This window comes from Lottia gigantea (assembly GCF_000327385.1).
Source record: "Lottia gigantea unplaced genomic scaffold LOTGIsca_108, whole genome shotgun sequence".
NCBI classification, from domain to species: Eukaryota; Metazoa; Mollusca; class Gastropoda; family Lottiidae; genus Lottia; species Lottia gigantea.
The window spans coordinates 51,252-77,079 of record NW_008706957.1 but is presented as its reverse complement, the minus strand read 5'-3'; the positions used below and the strand labels follow the sequence as shown (position 1 = coordinate 77,079).

The 25,828-nt window shown below is 32.5% G+C and overlaps 3 protein-coding genes across 3 annotated transcripts in view; all 3 read left to right on the top strand.

Moving 5' to 3' along the window:
• The window catches only part of LOTGIDRAFT_198809 (hypothetical protein), a 40,857-nt gene extending 22,659 nt beyond the window's left edge, over positions 1 to 18,198 (top strand). The window contains exons 9-36 of the mRNA XM_009046860.1: positions 586 to 711; positions 1,115 to 1,240; positions 1,702 to 1,932; positions 2,310 to 2,466; positions 2,802 to 3,019; positions 3,468 to 3,644; positions 4,098 to 4,223; positions 4,804 to 5,012; positions 5,205 to 5,392; positions 5,872 to 6,073; positions 6,372 to 6,561; positions 7,056 to 7,187; positions 7,544 to 7,681; positions 7,973 to 8,231; positions 8,982 to 9,144; positions 9,506 to 9,728; positions 10,275 to 10,406; positions 10,931 to 11,108; positions 11,624 to 11,842; positions 12,258 to 12,352; positions 13,134 to 13,282; positions 13,671 to 13,815; positions 14,047 to 14,160; positions 14,870 to 14,927; positions 15,542 to 15,597; positions 16,141 to 16,234; positions 17,443 to 17,581; positions 17,826 to 18,198. Coding sequence (XP_009045108.1) covers positions 586 to 711; positions 1,115 to 1,240; positions 1,702 to 1,932; positions 2,310 to 2,466; positions 2,802 to 3,019; positions 3,468 to 3,644; positions 4,098 to 4,223; positions 4,804 to 5,012; positions 5,205 to 5,392; positions 5,872 to 6,073; positions 6,372 to 6,561; positions 7,056 to 7,187; positions 7,544 to 7,681; positions 7,973 to 8,231; positions 8,982 to 9,144; positions 9,506 to 9,728; positions 10,275 to 10,406; positions 10,931 to 11,108; positions 11,624 to 11,842; positions 12,258 to 12,352; positions 13,134 to 13,282; positions 13,671 to 13,815; positions 14,047 to 14,160; positions 14,870 to 14,927; positions 15,542 to 15,597; positions 16,141 to 16,234; positions 17,443 to 17,581; positions 17,826 to 18,035 — 4,454 coding nt within the window. The 3' untranslated portion in view covers positions 18,036 to 18,198. The remainder of the gene's footprint in view (positions 1 to 585; positions 712 to 1,114; positions 1,241 to 1,701; positions 1,933 to 2,309; positions 2,467 to 2,801; positions 3,020 to 3,467; positions 3,645 to 4,097; positions 4,224 to 4,803; positions 5,013 to 5,204; positions 5,393 to 5,871; positions 6,074 to 6,371; positions 6,562 to 7,055; positions 7,188 to 7,543; positions 7,682 to 7,972; positions 8,232 to 8,981; positions 9,145 to 9,505; positions 9,729 to 10,274; positions 10,407 to 10,930; positions 11,109 to 11,623; positions 11,843 to 12,257; positions 12,353 to 13,133; positions 13,283 to 13,670; positions 13,816 to 14,046; positions 14,161 to 14,869; positions 14,928 to 15,541; positions 15,598 to 16,140; positions 16,235 to 17,442; positions 17,582 to 17,825) is intronic.
• Positions 18,199 to 20,440: 2,242 nt separating this feature from the next.
• On the top strand, positions 20,441 to 21,053 carry LOTGIDRAFT_136718 (hypothetical protein; the record flags this gene model as incomplete). The annotated part of the gene is made up of 2 exons (XM_009046859.1): positions 20,441 to 20,689; positions 20,811 to 21,053. Coding segments are annotated over 2 exons (492 nt in total), but the record flags the coding sequence as incomplete, so codon positions are not given.
• Positions 21,054 to 23,256: 2,203 nt separating this feature from the next.
• LOTGIDRAFT_170992 (hypothetical protein) lies at positions 23,257 to 25,773 on the top strand (the record flags this gene model as incomplete). Its single annotated transcript, XM_009046858.1, has 5 exons — positions 23,257 to 23,352; positions 24,029 to 24,243; positions 24,492 to 24,606; positions 25,115 to 25,190; positions 25,667 to 25,773. The coding sequence occupies 5 exons, from the start codon at positions 23,257 to 23,259 to the stop codon at positions 25,771 to 25,773; spliced, it is 609 nt and encodes a 202-aa protein (XP_009045106.1).
• Between the last annotated feature and the right edge of the window lie 55 nt (positions 25,774 to 25,828).

Here is a 25,828-nt window from a genome sequence, read left to right as displayed (position 1 = left end):
AGAGCTCAATAGTACATACATGTAAGAAGATCACCCTCTCCTGATACAATCATCTTGTGATACACTTTAGGTGTATCTATTGTGATACAATCATCTTGTGATACACCTAAGTGTATCTATTGTCATACAACCATCTCATGATAAACTTTAGGTGTATCTATTGTAATACAACCATCCCGTGATAAACTTTACGTGTATCTATTGTAATACAACCATCTCGTGATAAACTTTAGGTGTATCTATTGTGATACAACCATCTTGTGATACACTTTAGGTGTATCTATTGTCACAATCATCTTGTGATAAAGTTATAAGTGATGTGTTTATACATCTTCACAATGTCAAGCTATTACGAACTTTCTTTTATACCTTGACTGCATTAGCCACATTTCTTGCATCACGAAATGCAGCTATTTGATTGGATTGTATGTCAGAGATTACAGCCAATCAGAGCCTTTGACAGAAAGACTGTACACAATAGCTTGACCATTTTGAAGAGGGTGTTTATATTAATGGTGTTTTATATTAATGGTGGTGTTTTATATTAATGGTGTTTTATATTAATGGTGTTCATATCTATTGTAGATTTACCAGCATCTTGTGATAAAGTAAATGGTGGATGTCAACATCACTGTACAGAATCACCTATTGGTGCTATCTGTACTTGTCAATTAGGTTACCAGTTACAGGATGATGGCCGCTCTTGTAAAGGTATGTGATATCGTACAGAACTGTGTCATTTGTCTTCTATTATTTTCTTAAACTTCATGAAAAGTACAACCTCAGCTGTACATCCATCTTCACAATGTCAAGCTATTACAAACTATACCTTGACTTCAATAGCAACTTTCTTTATCACAGATTTAGTGGGATTGTACGCTAGCGAAAACAGCCAAAACAAAAAGCAGTGATGTTGACAATCTGTCGAAAGTTCTGATTGGTTGTATTTGCTGGCGTACAATCAAATCAAATTGCTGCATTCCATGATACAAGAATAGTAGCTAATGCAGTCAAGGTAAAAGATGAAGTTTGTATTAGATTGACATTGTGAAATTGGTGTACATCTAGATGTTGGTTTTGTGTAATTAAGATGAATATATCTATTATTTTGTAGATGTTGATGAATGTGAGTTTGATTCATCATGTAGTCAGAAATGTTATAATACAATAGGTACCTTTAAATGTGAATGTGTTAAAGGCTATGTATTAAAACAGGATGGTAGGAGTTGTAAAGCTTTAGGTAAGTTCTATATGATCTCATTGAATCTGTTGTTATGTTGGCTCTCACCCCCTTGCATGTCACATGTGGATTGGTGAATTAACAAACGAGTTTTCTTTTTGCCCAACCATTTTGCTTCTGTTTTTCAAAATGAACCCCTAAGTTCTTTTGATTATACAGATCTGAAATAAGTCTTCATGGATGGAAACAATTAGGACATTAAATGCACACTTTTGACATTGGAATCATAGACCAATAGCTACAAAAATATTTTTAATCTAATCTACTAGTCCAACTTCAGTAGAGAAGTAGGCTGAAATAGGTCAGTCTGAAGATCGCATAGCGTGAAACTTTGAGTAACAAAATGTTTCAAGGTCTGTTTTAATATTTCTATATCAATTGTTGTATTGATTACTATTTTAACAGTAAAAATAGTATTTTATTGTATATATGTAACCTATAATATTGTTTATATTTTCTAGGAGGTGAAGCGTATTTGATATTCGCTAATCGTGTGGATATCAGACGTGTTACAACTGACCAATCAGAATACACCTCAATATTGAAAGGTTTACGTGATGCTATAGCTTTAGATTTCCATCATGAGAAAGGTTTAGTATTTTGGTCAGATGTTACTCTTGACACTATTAAAAGAGCTTATTTAAATGGTAGTGAAGTCATTGAAATTATCCATGGTGGCTTAGATAACCCTGGTAAGAGTTTCTTTATTGTCCAGTCACTGTAGTTGTTTATTTATATATCAAATATTAAGCTTGTTTCAGCTTTATAAGAATTTTTCTGAATTTTGATGATGCCTATAATTTAACAAAAAAAGTAGTCTTTACTAATCATTGGGGATAACAGCATTTAATGATTTTTTTCGTGAATTCATCGGATGATCTGTGGGATATCAATTTTGTAATGTGTTTTGGATTTAAATTTTGCAAAATGTTACAGGCCTTAATTGTAATTAAAACAGCCAATAAATAGTCCAGGTTACTGTGAATTGTGGTTGAGTATATCCCCATGCTAAAACTCCTAAATAGATGTTTACTTGCACAAACTTGAATTTTGTTACCTTGTATTTCAGGAGGACTAGCTGTAGATTGGATACATGATAAGTTATTTTGGACTGATGCTGGTACATCACGTATTGAGGTAGCTAATTTAGATGGTGGTTACCGTAAAGTACTATATTGGACAGATCTGGAAAAACCTCGAGCTATTGCAGCTTATCCACATAAAGGGTAAATTGATTTGCTTTGATTTGATGATTTGAATTACTGTAAAGGAGTGATCTCCCTCAATTGATTCAGTTGATGCAGGTTTAAATAGGTATAGAATAATCCAAGGAAACTCAATGTCAAGAGGATTGAGCCAGGAAGTATATATATATTTGTCATCCTAGCTGTCTTTAGATTGAGAATATTTGTTAGCTTGAAGAACTTAAATGAATAAACTTTCTGGATTATTCCAGTCAACTCATTTGCCATGGACACTAGAAATGACCTTCCTTAATATTAGACAAGCATTAGTAGCCATTGTTGAATGGTTATGAAACCATATCATTTGTGTATTGTAGATGGATATTTTGGACTGATTGGGGTACTGTACCTAAGATAGAGAGAGGTTCAATGGATGGTAGCAGGAGATTAGCTATAGCCAACACCTCTCTCTTCTGGCCAAATGGTTTAACTATGGATTATGCTGCAGAAAGAATATACTGGGCAGACGCCAAACATCATGTGATAGAATGTGCTGACTTAGATGGTTCACATAGACGAACTGTCATTAATCAAGGTAAATAAACCATCCAATTTCAAAGATGATTTCCTACTTTTTAATTACATGTATGCTCTTTGATGAAAAAACTTAAAATTTGGGAATGATAGTGAATCATCTGAATGATCAAAAATGGCTGTGGATTCATTTCAGGTCTTCCTAGTTGATTTTGTAGGCTTGTGGACCTTGACTCATTGATTTCTCTTTGGATAGTGTCAGATTTCTATTTATGATTAAATTTGTATTTTTTGATACAAATTTTTTTAAAATCTATGATCAAAAAGAAAGAAACTTGCAGGCTCGTAGAATGGATTGCTTCCCCTGTAAAAAATTCTTCATTATACCAATCAGGAGATTAGGCGGTAAATAGACATCATTTCATTTTCCCTTGTTACCATACCATTTCTATGATAGGCTTATATACCTATAAATAAATAATGGCCAACATATTTTTCTTCTGTTGCAGGTTTACCACACCCATTTGCTCTGACCCTATTTGAAGATGAGCTATATTGGACTGATTGGCATACCAAGAGTATCAATAAAGCTAATAAATTTAATGGTAATAATATAGAAACAGTAAGAAATAGACTACATTTTCCTATGGATATACACACATTTCATCCACAACGTCAACCTCCAGGTACAGTATGGCGGCCATTTTGTTTTTCACTTCTGCTCCATTTTTCTTTATTTCGTCTCAGTGCTGTGTTGACTGTTATGAGGTTTTGTAACTGAAGACATAAGCAGATACTAGGATTGTTGAATACCCGGTTGATACCCAAAATTTCTATAATGTTTGCCAATGATTTGGGTTCTTTGCCTAATTTATCTTTGTGCACTTTTGGTATTTGTTTTGATGACAATACTCTATGAAGACACTTTAAAAATTGGAAGTAAATTTTAATTTTAATGCTAATAGCAAAGGATTTGTAATACAACAGTATTTATCCTCATCTCAGCCGGTGTTTTCGTAATTTCAGTTTTATATTGTTGTTACAACCTAAATAGAAATAGCATAGCAAAATGACATTATTATAAAACCAGCTACTTTAGAACTTTTTAAGAGCAACCATTGAGAAAAATTCTATTTCAGCTGATAACCATTGTGGTTTGGATAATGGTGGTTGCAGCCATCTTTGTTTACCAAATGAAAGACATTATAGTTGTGCCTGTCCAACTGGTTTACATTTGACTGATAATGATAAAATATGTACATCTAGTAAGTAACTGTATAATTTTAATTGACACTGTCGCCATTTTATCTAATGTTCAACCCATTCTTGCTCTGTTTCCCCTGCTCTGTTTCCCTTTTTATGATTCATTATCTGACACTTAGCTCTAGTACAATTAAATGAAACAATTGGGACTTGGCCCCAGAAAGTGAAGTTAAAGTCTGAGCAAGTTTCAGTTCAGTCTTCAGTTTTAGTGTCCAAAAAGATGGTGTTTGGCGACTCTAAATCATTATAAATGAGTATCTGGGCTTCTAATATTCAAATTTTCATGGAAGAGTGCCCCTAGGCGATAGAACTGTGTTGCTCTAGGTCGACAGGCCCCACATGCACCATTTTGGTACAAAGTCAAGCCCCAGCATTCCTAGCAACGGCTGCTGTTTCCATTCTTATTACATCAATGTAAAAATATTAGGAAATATAAACTTCTGCCAAAATCCTTTCGATTTGTTTTACTTTGACAACACAGGAGCACTTCTGTGTTTCAATATCTTGTAAGAATAATTTCATGAATAGTTGAAGAGCTATTTGTAGGGGGAGATAACTAGAAAAGTATTTCTATCATTTCAGAAATCAACACGTTCTTGTTATTTTCAACTCAAACTGATATTAGACGTGTTACATTAGAGACTCCTGATTTAACAGATGTAGTGATACCATTATCTGATGTAGCTAGATCTATAGGTGTAGAATGGGACAGTGAATCAGACCATATCTACTGGACTGATGTTATAACTGATGTTATTGGTCGTGCTAAATGGGATGGTTCAGAACAGGAGGTAGGTAAAGTCTTATGACCTTGAACAGGTCATCGGGAGCCTTTGTAGATTAGTGAGTCGTTTGCTGGCTTACCAGGTTTCCCCCTGTCTGTAATTGGGCTAAAGTCTTTCCCATTGCACACTGCAATAGGTCAATCAGGAGCAAATAGTGAAACACCAATCCATTTCACTTTGTCTTTTGTTTATTTATAGATTGTAATAGGTAGCAGTTTAGAGACACCAGCTGGTCTGGCTCTAGATTGGGCAAATCATAAACTATACTGGACAGATGCCGAGAATGATAGAATAGAAGTAGCTAATTTAGATGGCAAAATGAGAACAGTTCTATTATGGAAAGATTTTGATCAACCAAGAGATATAGTGGTGGATCCAATGACAGGGTAAGCTGAATTATAACTTGAAATATGTTTGTATAATACAGTCATCTTGATAATTGCAATGCATTGAGCTCTGCTTCAGCTTACCATTAATTCATTAATTAGACAATTGTAGGCCTACCAGACTACAAGTAGGCCTACTTAATGTTAAAAAACCTTCAAAAACTAACTATGGTTAAATGATGCATAAAAATAGTGTAATGTAGACAAATTAAATAGGTCTAGTTGATTAAGGTCAAGGGAATTCATTCATTTGGAAGTGTGGAAAATCTCCATACAACAGGGCTTAGTTTTTCTGACTCTACTCTGGTCAATAACTGTCAAAATAGCTATCATAACCTCGAATAACGGCAGATGTTTCAGACAGTCAGATAAAGTCCCTACTTGTAACCTAGGCCAGTGCTTCTATGAGAGAGTATCTCTTATAAAACCTTATACTAAATGCCTCAATGATTATAATTGACAATATGTATACTTTGTAGATATATGTTCTGGACAGATTGGGGTAAAATGCCGAAGATAGAGAGAGCTGGTATGGATGGTAGTGAAAGAATGATCTTATTCCATGAAAATATTACCTGGCCTAATGGACTAGCTATAGACTTTGATGAAGAAAGACTGTATTGGACTGATGCTCATATGAAAACTATAGAATCCAGTACATTGGAAGGCAAAGACAGAAGAGTAAGTGGTTCAACTAGAAATTTACATGTTAAGTTGATATTGTTGCCTGAATTATTGGTTTAAAGGGACAGGTACATCAATTTTTGGGGGGTGATTTTAGTCTTGAATATATGTTAAGAGTCTTCAGAAGTACTAGAAATGTACAAAAATCGCATAATTCCTGTAAAAATACTTCAAATTAGGAATTTTACTCACTTTTCCACTATATGTCTTCTCTATATATCACAGAGTACATGTATCTTAAAATTGTCGAGTCAACACTTTAACATTAAAACACAGAAAAATATTTTTATTTCAGTATGTGATTGAACTAGGGTTAGATCATCCATTCGGTCTAGCTTTATATGGTGAATTAATGTACTGGACAGACTGGACTACAGAAAGTATACATTATGCCAATAAAAAGACTGGAAGAAATCGTGGCGTCTTATTATCAGATCTGGGTAATCTAATGGATATACATGTTTATCATCAAGGTAGACAAGAAGGTACGCAGAAATACTTAGAAATGCTTTTATTCAGATATAGGTCTTAGGGCAGTATATCTGTAGGACCTACAATTTCAATTGTTTGATTTTGATAGATGTGTGGAAATTACATATTATATTTATAGCCAAATTGATAAAAAGAATCTGAATTGACAAATAAGAATGTCTGGCATGTTTTAAAAGGTGAAACTTCTTTTACATTAGATATCTTCTGGTGCTAATCAAAACTAATCAAAGTCTCACTGATATATATAAAAAAATTAAAAAATTTCTAATTCCTGTAAGTGATTTTTAGATAGTATTATTGTAAAATTCTATAAAAATGTTCACTAAATATAGGGTGATGACCCAGATTGGATGACAAAGAACCTTGATAAAGGTTACTGTTCAGCAACTTCTGCACATATGATCATTGCTGACTTGGATCTACATCTTTTTCTGGCATCTGTGACATTGTATCTGACACTCATTGCACTGTATATTATGTTTTGTAGTTGCCACTACTTGTAGTAATAAAAATGGAGGTTGTAGTGATGTATGTTTAGTAGCACCTTTACCAACCAGTCACACCTGTACATGTCCTACTGGTATATTGCTCAAATCTGATAATAAAACATGTGAAACAGGTAAATTTACTTATACTCATTGAAGACTTATAACATGTGAAGCAGGTAAATTTACTTATACTCATTGAAGACTTATAACATGTGAACCAGGTAAATTTACTTATACTCATTGAAGACTTATAACATGTGAACCTGGTAAATTTACTTATACTCATTGAAGACTTATAACATGTGAACCAGGTAAATTTACTTATACTCATTGAAGACTTATAACATGTGAAACAGGTAAATTTACTTATACTCATTGAAGACTTAAAGCATGTGAACCAGGTAAACTTTGACATATTTTAACAAAAGTACTGTCCCCCTTTAAATCAAGATGGTCACTGTGGTAACTATACATGTATTTCTTTCAGAAATGAAACATTTCCTGTTATTTACAAGAAGGACTGATATAAGAAAGATCTCACTGGATGTTCCGTACTATGCAGACACAGTTGTACCAGTGGGGGAATTGATGAATACAATAGCTATTGATGTAGACAAAGCTGAAGGTAGGAGACTTTTACACATTTCAAAAAACACCATTGAAATCTTTTTCTACATGTGAAATGTTCATTAGCCGAAACAAATGTATTTCCAATACCTTTATCTTGTATCTTAAATATATTGGACAGATACAGTATCTGATACATTATGTAGATCTATCTTTATCTTGTAGATAAAATATATTGGACAGATACTGTATCTGATACATTACATAGATCTATCTTTATCTTGTAGGAAAAATGTATTGGACAGATACTGTATCTGATACATTATGTAGATCTATCTTTATCTTGTAGGTAAAATGTATTGGACAGATACAGTAGCTGATACAATATGTAGATCTAATCTAGATGGTAGCCAAAGAGAGATTGTCATAGAGAAAGGCTTAAGAACTGCTGATGGACTAGCTGTGGATTCTGTTGGTAGAAAAGTTTACTGGACTGATGCTGGCCATAAAACTATTGAAGTAGCCACCTTAGAGGGTAAAATGAGAAAAGTTTTAATTTGGAAAGGAATACAGAAACCGCGTGCCATAGCATTGCATTATGAAAAAGGGTGAGACTGTTAATTTTTATTTTAAGTATGTATCACTATCCAAATTTAAAATCCAGCATCCGGTTCCTTTACAATATGTCATTTTAAGAGTTACACACATTTTTTAGGGCATATTTTGTTCAATGTTATATGGATGAACTGTAAGAGGATCTGACAAACTTGAATTCTGGAAAGTGATAAGGATAATCTAATATTTAGCTCTGTTAATTGGTAAAACAAATTTTTAAATGGTTATATCCCTTAAAGATGGGTTCCCTTATTTTCATAAATGAAAATGCTAATACTTATTCAAGTAGAAAGTAGAGGTGTTCTAATGACTTGGAAAAATACCAGTTTGTCTCTCATGTCCATGATTAATTCATAATAAGCTAAATTAGAAGAGAATTACCAGCAGAATTCCAATGAGTGACCAATGAAGAAAGGTCAAAAAATCTTTTTTTAGTTAATCCAGACTGTATATACATGGACATTTATGATTGGTTAAAAACTCTAAATTATATGCCATAAGAACATAATGATATGATTAAGAATTCATGATAATTCCTTAGAAACACCAATTAATCAAATAGTTTGCTTAATTTGACACTAAAAAAATAAGGAAACCCATCTTGAAAATCTATGGTTTTTTGTTGTCTTTAAAATATGTTTTACTCACATAAATATGAAAGTATTGGAGAACGGGTTTTCGCTCATATAACCCCTTGCCCAAATTTCATAATTTCACAATAAAATCCATAATTCTATTAATAGGTATTTATTTTGGACTGATTGGGGAGATAAACCGTCTATATGGAGGGCTGATATGGATGGTGAAAACAGTAAAACATTGATAAAAGATCAACTTGTATGGCCGAATGGTTTAGCTGTAGATTATACTACTGATAAAATCATCTGGTGTGATGCCAAGACAGAGGTATGAAAAATATAGGATGTGGTTTATGTCTTGAGCTAGTCTTTTAAGCCATCATTTAATAGTCTCACATCAGGGATTTATGATTCTATTCCAATTACATGTCATGTCTGAATTGATCTGCAAAATGTCCGGACATGGTTTTGGTGTTTAGGACATATTATGAAAGTCATTCAGTTTTATCGAAATCAAAGACATGAAATGGCTTTTGAACTAAGTTGAAATGGTAAGTATACACTGCTAATAACACTGATTGGTTAAATAATATCACTGCAAACAAAACTAACCAATCAGAATTCTGGAAATTCCCGCCCCAGAATTTTTAATTATGCACATCAATAAAGATGATGATTTATTGTTACAGGTAGTAGAATGTTCAGATTTTAGCGGTCACTATAGACGTGTTTTGGTTGCTAAGGTGGCTCACCCGTATGGTTTAGCTGTGTCTGGTAACTGGATATACTGGACTGATTGGAGAGCTACGTCAATAAACAGAGCTAATAAACATACTGGTAAAAATATTACAGTTATTCGTGGTAATTTACACGGTGTAATGGATGTCCATGCTGTAGATATGGAATTAATAGGTAAGTTTAGACAGCAGATGTTAAAATCAGAAGAAGAGAGGGGGGCTAATGCCATTGCCATAATAATTTTTTCAATTGTTTTTTTACAATACAAGGCATTTCAGGTGTTTTTAAGGCCAGACCAATCTATTTTCTTCTTTTTTTATGGATCTTCCTACCTCAATTTTCCAGAAATTAGAAGTAGAAATAATAAGCCCTGCTGGAAAAAATGACCTCCATTTTCAATTGTCTTCAGAAAGTTCTATTATAATTATAATACATGTATATGATTTTTGATTAAATCAATACCAGTAAAGTAAGGAAATCTACATGCATCATTCCAATATTCAGATGTCTGTTAGTTCTTTGTGAAATTTCTAGTTTTAGTGGAGTTAAAAGAACCAAAGACGTCTGATCGAAAATCGGACTGGTACAAATCGATGCCATCATTGTCCGTTAAAATTACCTCTCTGCACAATCCCTTTAGAAGCTGTGAATTGTGAGTGGCTAAATTAAGTAGCATTAAGGTGACATAAGTCTCATTTGATACATGTTGATTTATTGTAGAAACATTTGTGAATAAATGTGGTCGAAATAATGGTGGTTGTAGCCATCTGTGTCTACCTAAACCTAATGGTTACTCCTGTGCCTGCCCCTCCGGTGTTATTTTATTACCTGATAAAAAAACCTGTCAAAACAGTAAGTTTGCTTTAATTTGCTAAAAATTATGTCAGTTTATTAAAGTAACTGTATAGTTGAAATTGAAATTGAAATTGAAATGAAATTGAAATGAAATTGAAATTGAAAATGAAAATGAAATTGAAATTGAAATTGAAATTGAAATTGAAATTAAATTGAAATCAATTTGAAATCAATTTGAATTTGCAATGTACACAGGAATTTTAGTTTGCACAGTCTGAAGAACACAGGGCCTCAGTTTACTGTCCAATCAGAACAACTAGAATGATTACAAACATTTCAAAAACATTCTCAGATCTAGAATAATTAAAGTAGACCCAGAGAAAAAAAAAAGAAACAAAATATCTATAGCCATATTATAATCATATCATATCGTTTTTCAGTCATGGCAAAAGGGTTTAGTCGTTTGGATGGGATAATAAACCAAGGTCCCTTGTACTACAGACTGTGCACGTTAGCCCATATGGTGCCGAATAGTAGGATGTAAAACTCCATCCATTTCATTTCATTTTTTCTATTTTCAGTGCCTACAAAGTATTTATTATTTGCTAGTAGATCTAATATACATTATATTTCACTGGATACAGATGACCGATCTGATGTTTATTTACCGATTACTGACTTACATAATGTAGTGGCTCTAGACTATGACTATACCAATAAAAAAATATATTATACTGATGTTTTTCTTGATGTTATAAGGTAAGCAGTCTGTTTTAAATTTTGTACTATTAGATTGCTTGCAGGGTTCAATATTGAACACTCCAAATTTTAGTTTTGGCAAATTGAATTTCGATTTGCATTTCATAAAAATTCTTTTAGCAATTTAGAATGTTCCAATAGTAGGCCTAAACCTTCAAGGATACAATTTGATTTGATTCTCATATCATTATGGTAAATTTTAACTTTGGCTAAACAATTGTAAAAGGGGTCATTTTGAATCCAAATTTTGTCTAACTTGAACCATGTTTTGCAGATATGCATGGAGATAAAATCTCTCTATTAGCTTTAGCTGTTTTGTATGGTCAGTTTTTCTTCCTTGACGACTCTCTAGAACCTACTTTATTATCGAAATGTGAAAAGAATGCATCAAAATTCTAAGGTTTTGTTGAAATTTGAATGTTTTGCAACAATTAGATACAGAGTTATTGCCCTTTCTCCAGCCTTTCTGCCTTTTCCAGCTTAAAACTATACATAATTTGATTTTAAATTTGCAGAAGATGTGATTTGAATGGAAGTAATGTAGAAACAGTTATAGAGAATAAATTGTCCACAACAGACGGACTGGCTGTAGATTGGATTAGTCAGAACTTATATTGGACAGATACTGGTAGAGATGTTATAGATGTCTCTAGGACAGATGGTACATCACGTAAAACATTAATCTCTACTGGTCTAGATGAACCTCGAGCTATTGCTCTCTTTCCTAAGAAAGGGTAAGTCTTGTAGTTGACATCAAAATATTAGAGTTTTCTCAATATTTGTTTTTCCAGCTCATAAAACTCCATGTCATCTATCTGTATCCCTTTGAAGAATTAAGATCTGACATCAGGTTCCTATCAATTATTGTAAAATGGATGCGTCATTCTAATTTTCAGTCAGGTGTTTGTGGTCTAACTTTTGCGATAGCAACCTCATAAAACAACTACTTTTAGTGAAATTGCAAGAAAAAAAGGTGTTTGATTGAGAATTGGAATAGTGCAAATTGATGCTATCTCAGTACCTGTTCAGAACTCACCAATCGAGTGCAACCTAATAGTTTCTGCTTCCGTGCTTTGTCATTTGTTATTTCACTTGCATTTGCAATTTTCTTTTTATATTTTCAATTTTCTCTGTAATTTATCTCAACAGATTAATGTTCTGGACAGATTGGGGTGTTAATGCTAAAATAGAGAAAGCTTATTTAGATGGTTCATCAAGAAGAACTATAATAGATGAAAATTTGGGTAGGTTATTTTGATAGTTTTAAACTGGTGAAGGATGACGTGTGGGAATTCTTTGATTCTTTCTCTCATTGAACACAAATCTACATTTATTTGATAATGACACCATTTTGGATCTGATTGTAAATGGCTATTTCCTAATGGACTATCGATAGATATAAGGTTACTAGGCTGATTGTAAATTGTAATTGTTATTTGTAATGTTTCAGGATTTCCTAATGGGTTATATATAGATTACTGAATAGATTGTAAATTGTAATTGTTATTTGTTATATTTCAGGATTTCCTAATGGACTATCATTCTATAGATTACTGGGCTGATTGTAAATTGTAATTGTTATTTGTAATGTTTCAGGATTTCCTAATGGGTTATATATAGCTTACGGAAAGATTGTAAATTGTAATTGTTATTTGTTATATTTCAGGATTTCCTAATGGACTATCATTCTATAGATTACTGGGTGGATTGTAAATTGTAATTGTTATTTGTCATATTTCAGAATTTCCTAATGGGCCATATATAGATTACTGACTAGATTGTAAATTATAATTGTTATTTGTTATATTTCAGGATTTCCTAATGGGCCATATATAGATTACTGACTAGATTGTAAATTGTAATTGTTATTTGTTATATTTCAGGATTTCCTAAAGGACTATATATAGATTACTGAATAGATTGTAAATTGTAATTGTTATTTGTTATATTTCAGGATTTCCTAATGAGCTATATATAGATTACCGAATAGATTGTAAATTGTAATTGTTATTTGTTATATTTCAGGATTTCCTAATGGATTGTCTATAGATTATGAAGATAAAAGGTTGTATTGGGTTGATGCCAAATTAGATAAAATTGAAACCTCAGATTTAAATGGTAGGAATAGAGTGACATTGTTGCATAATATACCACATCCTTTTGGCCTTACAGTGGTAAGTTATGTGATTTACCAAACATTTAGGAGAGGTGTACTCAATTACAGAAGATAAATGTTTTGATAATTTTTTGTATCAGATTTGTCAGGATATGATCAGTGCACAATACCCATATAAATGTAAGATCAGTTCAATTTTTCAAGATATTTTGTAAGCTTACTCTTCACGGAACGATGCAATAACATTAACACCGAGTCCCTGTGTGCTACAGGCTGTGCATGTTAAAGATCCCTCGACAGTTGGAAATCAACAAAAGTAGGCTCATACCACTGTCCTGAAAAATCAGGACAATAATGGTTGCTGAAAAAAAATTATTTTGGCATAAAACTGAAACTTTGCAAGTACAAAATTGATGTAAAAATATTCTTTTTCTATTCCATTTCAGTTTGGAGATTATATTTATTGGACAGACTGGGTGACAGAGTCTATAGATAGAGCGAATAAAAGGACTGGATTAAACAGGAAAATAGTGAAAGAGAAACTGGAAGGTCCTATGGATCTACATTTTGTCTCTCCTGATAGACAGATAGGTAACGTATGGAAGAGAAATAACATTTTTTCCCTTTTGTTTGAGAATCTTGAGCGTATGAATCTGATACAATGAACTCTCATTGGGGTCATTGGGGTCAAGATAATATCTTGGCCAAGATAAAGGGCAAAAAAAAGGGCCTAAACTTGTCCCTCTCGTTCATTTCAATCTTCAATTTTTCAAAATGGCTACTGGATTAGTAGACTCATGATATATTTTGTTTTACTATTAGGTACCAACCCATGTAGTGAAAAGAATGGTGGATGTACACATCTGTGTCTAGCTTTACCTAATACATATGTTTGTGAATGTCCAAACCAACCTGATCACAGAGCCTGTCTCAAAAGTAAGTAGTGAAAAAAAATCAATTACTAGCATTCTTGTCTATCAAATAGGCTTCACACCTGCAAAAAAACTAGTGCAGAGACTGGGAAACAATCCATTGCTTGGCACAAAACGAATGAAGCTCTCCCACTTACTGCTAACAATGGTACGGAAAACAAAGACAAAACTCACCTTGATGGTGCAAATAGCCAGTGTGTAGATTTATTACAAGAACAACTCAGAAGTGACAGTGACTTAGAGTGTCAGGATTCAATTCTGTCAAGGTCGTTCCTTATAATCTCTATGGAGCTGCTTGATTCGTCAGTTTTGCATCTTTGGGATTTAAGGAATAAAACAAGTTGGAACAGAGCTCAGAATGCTTTAAAAAAAAATAGGTGCTGCAGACAGAATTTGAAATGGCGGAGAAGAAAAAAGATGGGAAAATTTTGAAGCATATCCCGCTTCCATACTGTTTAATTAAGGGCAGAATTGGAACAGACAGAACCTGTCTCCAATCAAGCTCCACCATGTGTCATAGACAGTTGTAAATAAGAAGTCAAATTGTTGCAGACGCCCAAAGAGTGAAATATACATTGTTGGTGTTAGGTTGGTAAACTGTGAACTGTTATAATCACTATTTTTTGTATTTATCAACAGAGGTCATGCATTCTGTTCTTTCATAACATTTTTTTACAGTACTTGATGCGAAATTTTTCATTCTTTTATTTTAGTTCCATTAAAAGATGGTCTTCCAGACGATATATCAAATATAGATGGTCAATATAATATGTAAGTTTTGTGTTAGTAATAGATTTTATATAAAGAGCAAATGGAAAGGGATGAAAACCGACACTGGGCCAACTTCTGGAAGCACTGGTCATGGAATCTGATTTTTTTTGCCTTTGAAAGGATTCAGACCTATGAGGTTTTAGATTGAAAAACAGTACCATAATTAAAGGAATAGGTTACTGTAGAAATATAATGTCTATTTTAGTAGATTTAAAGCGACAGGTCTGCTATCCGTTTGACCAATTTTACCTAAGTCTCAGAAACAGGAATTTTGTAGCAAAGTTAATCAGTAATAGTGTTCACAGCTCCCGGTCGAAATTTGAGCCCTTGCCCCACCATTTCTTGAGTCTTATATTATAGAAAAGACATATATAGAAGATAAAAGTTAATTCTTAGTTTGAGGTATTTTGGAAGGAATTATGTGATTTTCATACATTTCTAGTACTTCTGAAGACTATTTATATATATTCAAGACCCAAATCAACCTAGATAATGGCGAACGTGCCCCTTTAAACAAACTGCTACCCAGCAAAATGTTACTAGTTAATTCAGTCAGGGCATAGCTGAATCAAATCATGTATTTAACCAAATGTTTTGGGTGTTTTTTTTTTCAGTTGCAATGAGGAAAACAGAAAAAATGGCAAATGTACAGAACCAAATCAATCTAGAGGCAAGATATTTTATATTAGGGATTTATTAGTTCAATGATAAGGGCCAGTATTATTTAAGCTATCAAGGTTTAACAGTTTCTCATAGATAAGACAGATATTATGATACTCACAGTAGTAACTTCTTATGAGATTGTTCACATAGACCTGGAAACGCAGATAAATTGGATGTTGGATTTCCATTCTGAAAAGAGATACAGATAGCTTATATTTAGATGGCTATATTCTTATATTGTAGTAATGTTTAATTTTTGAATATATTGTTTGCCCGAAGATCATATTTGAGTAACAACATGTTTCAGGTTCTGTTTAATATTTCTATAAAATAAATCCGTACAAGCACGACAGTTCCGTAAATCAAAATCGGATCCAGAGTATGGCAAAATCGAGAGTAAAAGTAATATAGTAGTGGACTCCTCTAAAGAGAAGTACCATCAGGTATCTGATTTGCGCTCAAAACCGCCTCTTCTGTATTCCTCTACTCTTGATTAATTGAGAACTATTTTAACAGTGAAAATATTTTATTATTGTTTATTGGTTTTCAGATAAGTCCAAAGTACATGGTGCTTATATAGCTTTGATGGTTATAACTATATTAGTTTTAATAGGTTTCCTTATTTTCTTCATTATCTGGAAACGGTAAGATCAAGAAGTTTTTTTCAAAATGGCCTTTAAAGGAATACGAGGCTACCTCTTAGAATGGACATCAAATTTAAAGTCTCAAACTTGGTCAATAAGTGTATATATTCATCAGTTGGACTTACCAGGTGCCATGACTAAAGAATAGAATCTCTATATAAGATGATATATCCATTTAATAACTAAATAATTGTTAAAACACTTCTAGACATGTTTCAAAATTACTTAGTTTAATAAATTATTACTTAATTTTATAGATTTTTTTTGGATAATAGAGAGATTCTGTTGTATTTTTATGACACCAGCCAAATCCACTGATGAACAAATACTCATTTTGGCCAAGTTTTAAAAATTTCAATTTTTTGGTCTAAGAGGTAATATACCTTTAAACTTTTGAACTAATTAACTGTTTGCATTTGCATTAATTGTGGCATACAAAATATTGATGCCAACTGGCACAAAACAACAGAGTTTTAAATATTATTGACATTATCAATATAGCTGCAAGTAGATCCAAAGAAACATTTTCTGTAACGGCTGGCTTATCTACCATATTTTTATGAAAATCATCTGTTTGATATAAATGTGATATTTGGTTATGCCACATAATAATAATAATAATAATAATAATAGACTCTTTATATTATATGGTTTAGAATAAGGTCCAATACTTAAGGACATTGTCCATGGGGTCAATACAATGAATGATATGAAAAAAATGAATTAAAATTGAAAGTACCATGGATCCTTTAGTCCATATAATTCAATTAGATTGGCAAGTGAGAAATTTACAATTAAATCAAGGCTTCTTTGCAATGTAAAGCTATTACGAATTTTATTTTGTACCTTCACTGCAATAGGCACCTTTCCTATGTCACGGAAAAAATTGTAAATGTAGTGATTTGATTGGATTGTACACTAAAAAAAAAACAGCTAATTAGAAGCCTTGACAAAAAGCCTGTAAACATTAGCCATATTGTTTAAAGTCTGTCAAGGGCTCTGATTGGCTGTATTTGCTGGCGTACAATCCAATCAAAGTATATGATACAAGAAGGCAGCTAATGGAGTCAGGGTATTAGCTGAAGGTCATTATAGCTTGACATTGTGAAGGTGTAGACAACTGTACTTGGTGAAATTAAGTATTTTTTGTAGAATGAGAGGTGTTTAGGAAATTGAATAATTCATAAAAATAAATTGTTATATTTCAGACAAAGAAGAAGAAGATACAATATGGATGATTTTACATCCTATGCTAACCCTACTTACCAAAAAACCAGTACAGAAACTATTAATTCTGATACTAGATCAGTTAGAGGCTGGAGTCTCTTTCATTATCGTAAAAATGAGGTGGGATTTTTTTTTTTGTAATTCACAAAAAAATCACAAAGCCAAAGTTGAGGATGATTTGAGTGCAATAGTAGCTTATGTGTTGCATAATTATGATAGATCGAATTTTTAGTCATATGTGGCTTTTCGCTCTGGTCTAAGACTTTGCGACTTGGTCTTGGTGAAGTTTGTATATCCTAAAGCATTTTAAGCATACCATGATCTCTTGAATGTTATTGCAAATTAAAGAATTGTGTACTTGCAGGAAAGAATTCGCATGATGCCACCAAATAACAGTAGCACCAATCATCCTGAAACCACTGCCTTAGTTCATCAGATGGAATTTCATTCGCCATCACCTTCACCTCAAATAAATCATCACCATCATCGGGATGTGACTAAAAATATATACAAAAACAATCCTCCATATACAGATATGTTACCAAATATCTCCTACCACCCTGTGGACACCTGAAATGCCTTCATTTTCTTTCTTGTGAAAAAGTATCTTGCCTAAATGAAGAGTTCCGGTTGTGAGGTAGAAAAGTACAGAACATTGTTGTTTGCATCCTTTTTTTATCACATTGATGAGATGAAAGGAATATTTGGTTTTGGATCACAATTCCTGTTAGTTAAATAAAAAAAAACAAGAGAAAATCAAGTGAAATGGCATGAAAACAGTTCGAAGTGTCCAACTGATGACAATAGGATAAAAGAATGTGCAAAGAACACGATTCAAACAAACCTTCTTTGATTTGAATTGTTGAAAAAAACTGCCATAAAAAGTTTGATTTCCAATATGGAAAAGGTTACCAAAACAAGGCCACAACATTTTTTGAAAAAGTTTTTGTTTTATGTTTTGCTCCAAATACTTGCGCTAAATATGGCTGCCAAATGTACAGATTGTTTTTAAGTATTTTTATGACTTATGATTAAGAGATTGTTTATTAACTGTGATATTGTATTCGACTTTTCTTTTTGATAATTTTCACTCTTCTTGTGATTTTTTTCTTTTTTAAAAACGTCAGCTTTGAATACCATAAATCAAAATGGTACTGAGGATATCATAAGCACTACTGGTTCAATTGTCTGCTTTGCTCAATCACCTTTGATAGATCAATATGCTACTGAGGATATCATAAGCACTACTGGTTCAATTGTCTGCTTTGCTCGATCACCTTTGATAGATCAAAATGGTACTGAGGAATATCATAAGCATTGCATGATCAAGTGTCAGCTTTGCTCAACTTTGACAATTCAAGATGGTTATCAGCACTGCTGTATCAAGTGTCAGTTTTGTACATCTTTGATAAATCAAAACAGTATGATGAGTGCTACTGGATCAAGTATCAGCTTTTGAGCACCTTTGATAAATTAAAACGGTAGTCTATCAATAATCCATTTGATCTATTAAGTATATTTTACATTTATTTTTGTTATCCACAGTACTTCCTTGAAGAACTTTATCAGCTTAAGTTCTGTTGTATTTGGCATTTTGAATTCAGCAATTGATTGATTATAAAATTATTAATAATAATTAGTGAAGGCTATCTACCAAAGGCTTAGTAATCTTCCAGTGTTTAGTGTGTAAGCAAAAAGTGTAAAAGGGAAAAAGTCATCTAGATATTTGCTATACCAGCTGAATAAGCTCAATTCCACCTATCCATGCATGACACATTTCAGAATTGATATCTGCAGGTTGGTGAGGTTCCTGTGAAAAATGCTAGAGAATGTTGTTATTAAGTTTTGTCAGCTGATAAATCAAATAATTAGATGATAATATACCTATATTATTATAATTACTTAAAGATAGGTTCCCTTATTTTCATTTATGAAAATGAAAATGCTAATACTTATATTAATAGAAAGTTTAGGTGTTCTAATGTTCTAAAATACCAGTCTGTCTTATATGTCCATGATTAATTCATAATTAGCTAAATTAGATCAAGAAAGGTCAAAAAAAGTATTTTTTGTTTATCCAGACTGTACATACAAGGACATTTATGATTGGTTAAAACTCTTAATTGTATACAATAAGATGTGATGAAGAATATATGATAATTCATTAAAAACACCAATTTATCAAATAGTTTGCTTAATTTGACACTAAAAAACAAGGAAACCCATCTTTAAGTTCCTTCAGTTCCTTCAGTTCCTTCAGTTTCTTAAGTTCCTTAAGTTATCATAATAATATAAGTAACTTAAGGAACTTAAGAAACTAATGAAACTTAAGGAACTTAAGAAACTAATGAAACTTAAGGAACTAATGAACCAATGAAACTTAAGGAACTTAAGAAACTAATGAAACTTAAGGAATTAATGAACCAATGAAACTTAAGGAACTAATGAACTAATGAAACTTAAGGAACTAATGAACTAATGAAACTTAAGGAACTAATGAACCAATGAAACTTAAGGAACTAATGAACCAATGAAACTTAAGGAACTAATGAACCAATGAAACTTAAGAAACTAATGAAACTTAAGGAATTAATGAACCAATGAAACTTAAGGAACTAATGAACTAATGAAACTTAAGGAACTAATGAACTAATGAAACTTAAGGAACTAATGAAAATTAAGTAACTTAAGGAACTTGAGAACTAAAATGGCACTATGTACACTTGTAATCATCTACCTCTCCTAATTCAATATACTCAAAAACCACAGATTTCTACACAATGAAAGTACCAATATTAAAGCACAATGCTGCAAAGAGGGTTATATAGTCGAAATATTTGTCTGACAAGGATATTCTCTGCACATCCATAAAATTTGGGCTTCCTAGATCTGTAACCCACACAATGTATGGTTTACAGTATATGGTTTACAGTTTCTGGTTTATAGTGCAAAATTTTTGATGGCTTACATTGTTAATTTTGCAATGTATTGTTTACAATGTATATTTTGTTATGTATTGTCTACAATGTCTATTTTGCTATGTATTGTTTACAATATATGTTTTTCATGAATTGCTTTAAATGTACAATGTACTGTTTGCTACAGTTTGTCCACAATTTACTATTGTTAACAATGCATATTTTATTAGGTATTGTTAACAATAGATATTTTGGTACAATGTATTGTTTTCTATGCATGTCTACAATAAACAATGTTTTACACTGTATGGTTTGCTAGGTATTGTCTACCATATACAAGGTAAACCATTTATTGTCTAAAATATACAATGGTTTACACTGTATGGCTTACAATGTATGGTTTACTATACATTGTCTAAAATATACAATAGTTGACAATGTATGGTTTGCAATGTATTGTCTACCATATACAATGTAAACCATTTGTTATGTACACTGGTTTACAATGTATGATTTGTAGTGTATTGTATACGATATGCGATGGTTTACAATGTATTGTCTACGGTATACAATGGTTTATAATATATGGTTTATATGCATTGTCTACCATATATAATAGTCTACCATATACAATGGTTCACAATGTATGGGTTGATATGTATTGTATACAATAGTTTACAATGTATATTTTGATATGTGTTGTCTACCATATACAATGGTTCACAATGTATGGTTGATATGTATTGTCTACCATATTCAATGGTTTACAATGTATGGTATACAATGTTTGGTTTGATATGTATTGTATAATGGTTTACAATGCATGGTTTGCTATGTAATGTCTACTTTGGTTGAAGATTTACTACTGTTTACTTACTATATGTTTATAGTTTATCGATTTATCATTGACAAGCAAATTTGAAATATGCTAGAAAACTAAATCACCAATTTTTTTTTCAATTAATTAAATAATTGTAGATATCTCTTTATTATTTTTTCTAAATTTAACTGTGAATTTGTACATAAACTTTTGTAATATACAGACCACCAAATAAATAATATTACTTATTGATTTGTCTCTATTATATGTGTTTATCAGTTATCCTTCTGCAGCAAATAAGACACTTGTCTGGCCAACTGAAAGAGATTGTAAAGAAGATTTGTAAACTTTGTGTGTGTTTATCGCGGACAGCATCGATTTGCAACATTTCACTTTTCAGTCACACGTCGTGGGTCTTGCAATTTCACTTTTTATTTGGTCACTATCAGCGGCTTAAGCATGATATCATTGACGCGACGGCCTCCCGAGCACCTCAGCCCCTCTTTCGGATTTAGAGGGCAATAGTCATGGAGGGGGGTCCTGAAAGTTTTTCGAATTTATAGGAAGTCGGATAATACTTCTAACGCGATTTTGGCAATGCCGACGCAACATGAACAATTTTTAACTGCCCTTAATACTCTTAAGAATTGAATTTCGATGCCTGGTTCGCTTGCAATTCGACAATAACCAGGTCTATTACCATTGAAACTAAGACTGAGGATTATGGCCAGTAATATATCCAGAGGGGCAATGGTTTTTTTTTCATTTATATCTATGGACCTGGTTGAGGGCGATCATAGTCTTTGGTTGTAGGACTACACTGTGGTAGGACTTTAGTGCATTGCATAGAACTAGACCCTGGGATTTAATTCAGACAAGTTAACACGCATGGTTAAAGTCGAGCTCTATCAGCTTGTAAAAAAATATTTATACGACTTTAGGCTAACAATGGAGTTGACATTATTGACAACATAAAATATTGTATTACAAAAGCACACAGAAATTTGACACAATGGTTTGTTTGCGTGATCAGATCGCTAACAATAATCTATTTATCTAAGAAGGGAGGTAAATATGTTTATTTTTTAGTTTTTCTAGCTTTAGAATATGATACACTATGAATAACAGGACAAGGAAGAAATTAACATATAAAATCATTCCCAGTATAGCTATATATCAAAGATAAGGTTCTGAGGTTAACGACAACACCAAGGATCCAAATCAAGATATCTGGTTAAAGGTAATCGTTTTTACAAGAAAAAGCTAAGCGTGTTGTAACAAACAACCAAAGTGTTCATTTTGCTTAAATCTAGTAGTTTTCTAACACGAACGAACTTTAAAAAGTTTACGTAAACCTTTTAAATAATTTTGGTGTTAACGGCGGGGATTTTGGTATTTAGTTTTCATAGACTTGAACAAAAAATATTTCATTCTACAAGAAAAAAAGAATGCCACTTAAACAATTAGTACTCTCCGTTTTTAATTAACCCTTTGAAAACAAAATATTCAGTTTGATCAAATAAGATATACATAGATGTAAATAGCATATTTAGTAATGATTTCAATTGTTTTTGATAATGAAAATTTTGCTTACTGCCCCTTTCAGATTTTATATTAGTTAACAAAACAGTTAAAGGGATTGCAAAGAGGTTTTCTGAATATTTTATGTGTATCAGGAACACTGAAAGCACCAATTCAATCAGACCTCTGTGGTTCCTGCAATAAACTAATTAAGTGTTTAATGACGTCACTAATCATAAAATATGCTGTATCACATAAGGACTCCGCGATTTATGACGTCATAAAACTTTTAGTTTTTTTTTTGGAATTACAGGAACCACAGACGTCTGATAAATAAAAAAATAGAATGAATCATATTGATCAAATTGATGCTATCATTGCTTAATAGCATCTATAAATAAATTTATAAAGTAGTACAGAAACGAAAGCCTAACGTATACAAGCAGTAGCTATCAATAAATAAAATTATGTTTCCTATATAACGTTCAGCTTTTTTATATCCCTGTCTTACAGAGGAAGGCGAATTTATTGAAAAGATGGACAAACCTGCAATAATCAAACGCGATGTAGAATTACCAACGGATGCCAGAGGCAAATTGGCTTTTGGTCTGTACGATGTTTTTACACCTGAGGTAAGGACCACAGTTTATGATGTTAATGGTGAGGGTGATTGAAAGGTAACGTGCTATTCAACTGAAGGCACTGGTACAGAGGTAATATAGCAGACGCAGTTCGACTGTCGAAACACTGGTCCAAGAATGAGAATAAAAATTCTTAGCAGTCGACCATGATATTAACACGATTTGTGGCCTCCGCTCCCAAAAAGAGAATGGTAGGGGTCCCCCACTCATTTTTATATTTATTACCTCTTTTACATTGTCCAATAACAAATCTCGCTCAACAAATCTTGCGAAACATTTCTCCAAATTTTTTTGAAGGTCATGATTATGACGACAGATGTCGTTGTACAACCAACATAGAATAATTCAACATTTTGTTATTGAAAATTTGTATTTGAAAATTTGTTGGTAGAGTTTTGTGTTTTGTAAGATATGTTGAGCAAGATTTATAATTGAAGATTTGTATTTGAGGATATTTTTGGCAAGAATTATAATAATTCAATAATTGGAAAACCGGATGATTATCAAAGAATATTCATTTTCAGTACAAATTTTGATTTTTGTATAAAAATGTCAATTTTCAATGACAAATGTTGAATCAAGAGTGCAAATTAAGAGATAAGAATTTAGAATTAAGAATTAAGAAATAGCAATGAAGAACATTGTCATTCCACCTTCCATATTTAAGGAATGCGAGGATTTCATCGAGATAACAGAGAAACGTGGTTATGAAGAAGCTTTGGTAAATATTGGTGCAGGAATGCAGTCATTAATGACGGACATCAGAAATAGCGACCGATGTATCGTGGATTCACATGAGGAAGCAGAAAAAATATGGCAGAGAATTAAAGATTTTATTCCTTCAGAATGGAAAAAACGATCTGTTTTAGGACTCAATGAAAGGTAGCACACCTTTGATTCATATTTTTTATTTTCTTTAATATTGCTATTCCAGTTTCAGCCGAACTGGACAATCACATGTTATTCACATTTTTATGTGGGGGTGGAACAATCTAGTTAATATATAAAGTTAAGTCGTTGAACATTTTACCTCTTTAACTATGGCCTTGAATATACGATATACATAGGGATTCAAAATTCAAGAAAAAAAAATTTCATACATTCATTATTATTCGTTTATTGAATTTCAGATTAAGATTTTTAAGATATGACGCTGGGGGGTTTTTTAAGCCACATTATGACGGAAACTATATTAGAGAAAACGGAGAAAAAAGTTATATTACTATACTACTTTATTTAAATGAGGTAGGACTATTTCCAGTGTTACATATAGTTTCTTTCTACGCTAGAACGAGGCATTTGACTTCAAAGCTACAGTTGCAAGTGTATTACTAACACAAATCAGAATTTCCCTCAAGAAATTTTACGGTCGTCATTTCGACTTCATCGAAATATATCATCATCCGTCCGTTTATGGTATTATCAGAGATGTTTTTGTTTACAGGAGTACTACCTCTTAGTGTGGACAAAAAAGTATCAAACATGGTCAATAAGTATATATATTCATCAGTTAGACCAGGTGCTTTGACTAAAGAATAGAATCTGTACATAACACTATATATCCATTAAACTAAGTAATTATTGAAAACAGCCTCTTAGCTGTGGACTTGAAAGGGTTGGGTTGGGGTGATTGGGTACATGATTTCAATCAGAGGCGTGTTTAGGCAGTAATTTTTAGGCAATGGCCCGCCCCCACTGCTCTCGGATGCAGCAGACACAATTATCTGTTAGTCTCAGTGGTTATAATTTTCAGGGATTTGATGGAGGATCAACAACGTTTTTATCGGCCATGAATGAAGAAGAAAGAGTCGAATTTGTTCCCCAAACAGGTAAGTAGTTAATTAGGAGGTGTTACTATGTTGTAGACATTACAGTATATTTGATGTTCTATCTTGGTCAGTTCGGCCAGAGAACAGTGTTGGGTCAACCTGTGGGCGTGTCTGTCGGGCATATTGCAACGGATAATTTGACTGGCATTAAATATTCTGTACTTTCTGAAATGTGTCAAATAAAATAAACGTTGTTTCAAGTGGTAACAGTTTTGTTTGATCTAGCGAAATTTTTTATGTTCTTTTGGGGGACAAATACAGCAGACGTCTTCCTGGCATGACCTATTGTTTGTCCAATGAGAATGTATGAATTACTCTGAAATATGTTGTATGTGGTACAATTCTATGTTTTATCTAGCATATTTTAAAAAGTTAAAACTTTCAGATACGTTAAGGGACACGTTCCTGTAGATTTTGGTCTATAGTTTTCATAAATTTGACCTACAAAAAACATAATGGCCCTTTGTTTATTTCAGGAACAATATTAGTGTTTCAACATGATATTCTACATGAAGGCTCAAAATTAATAAATGCTAGAAAATATGCCTTGCGAACAGATGTAATGTTTGACAAAAAGAAATAGGCCTATGGAAACCTTTGACGTCAGTCTAGACCAGATGTTTTCATTCTGGGGGGAA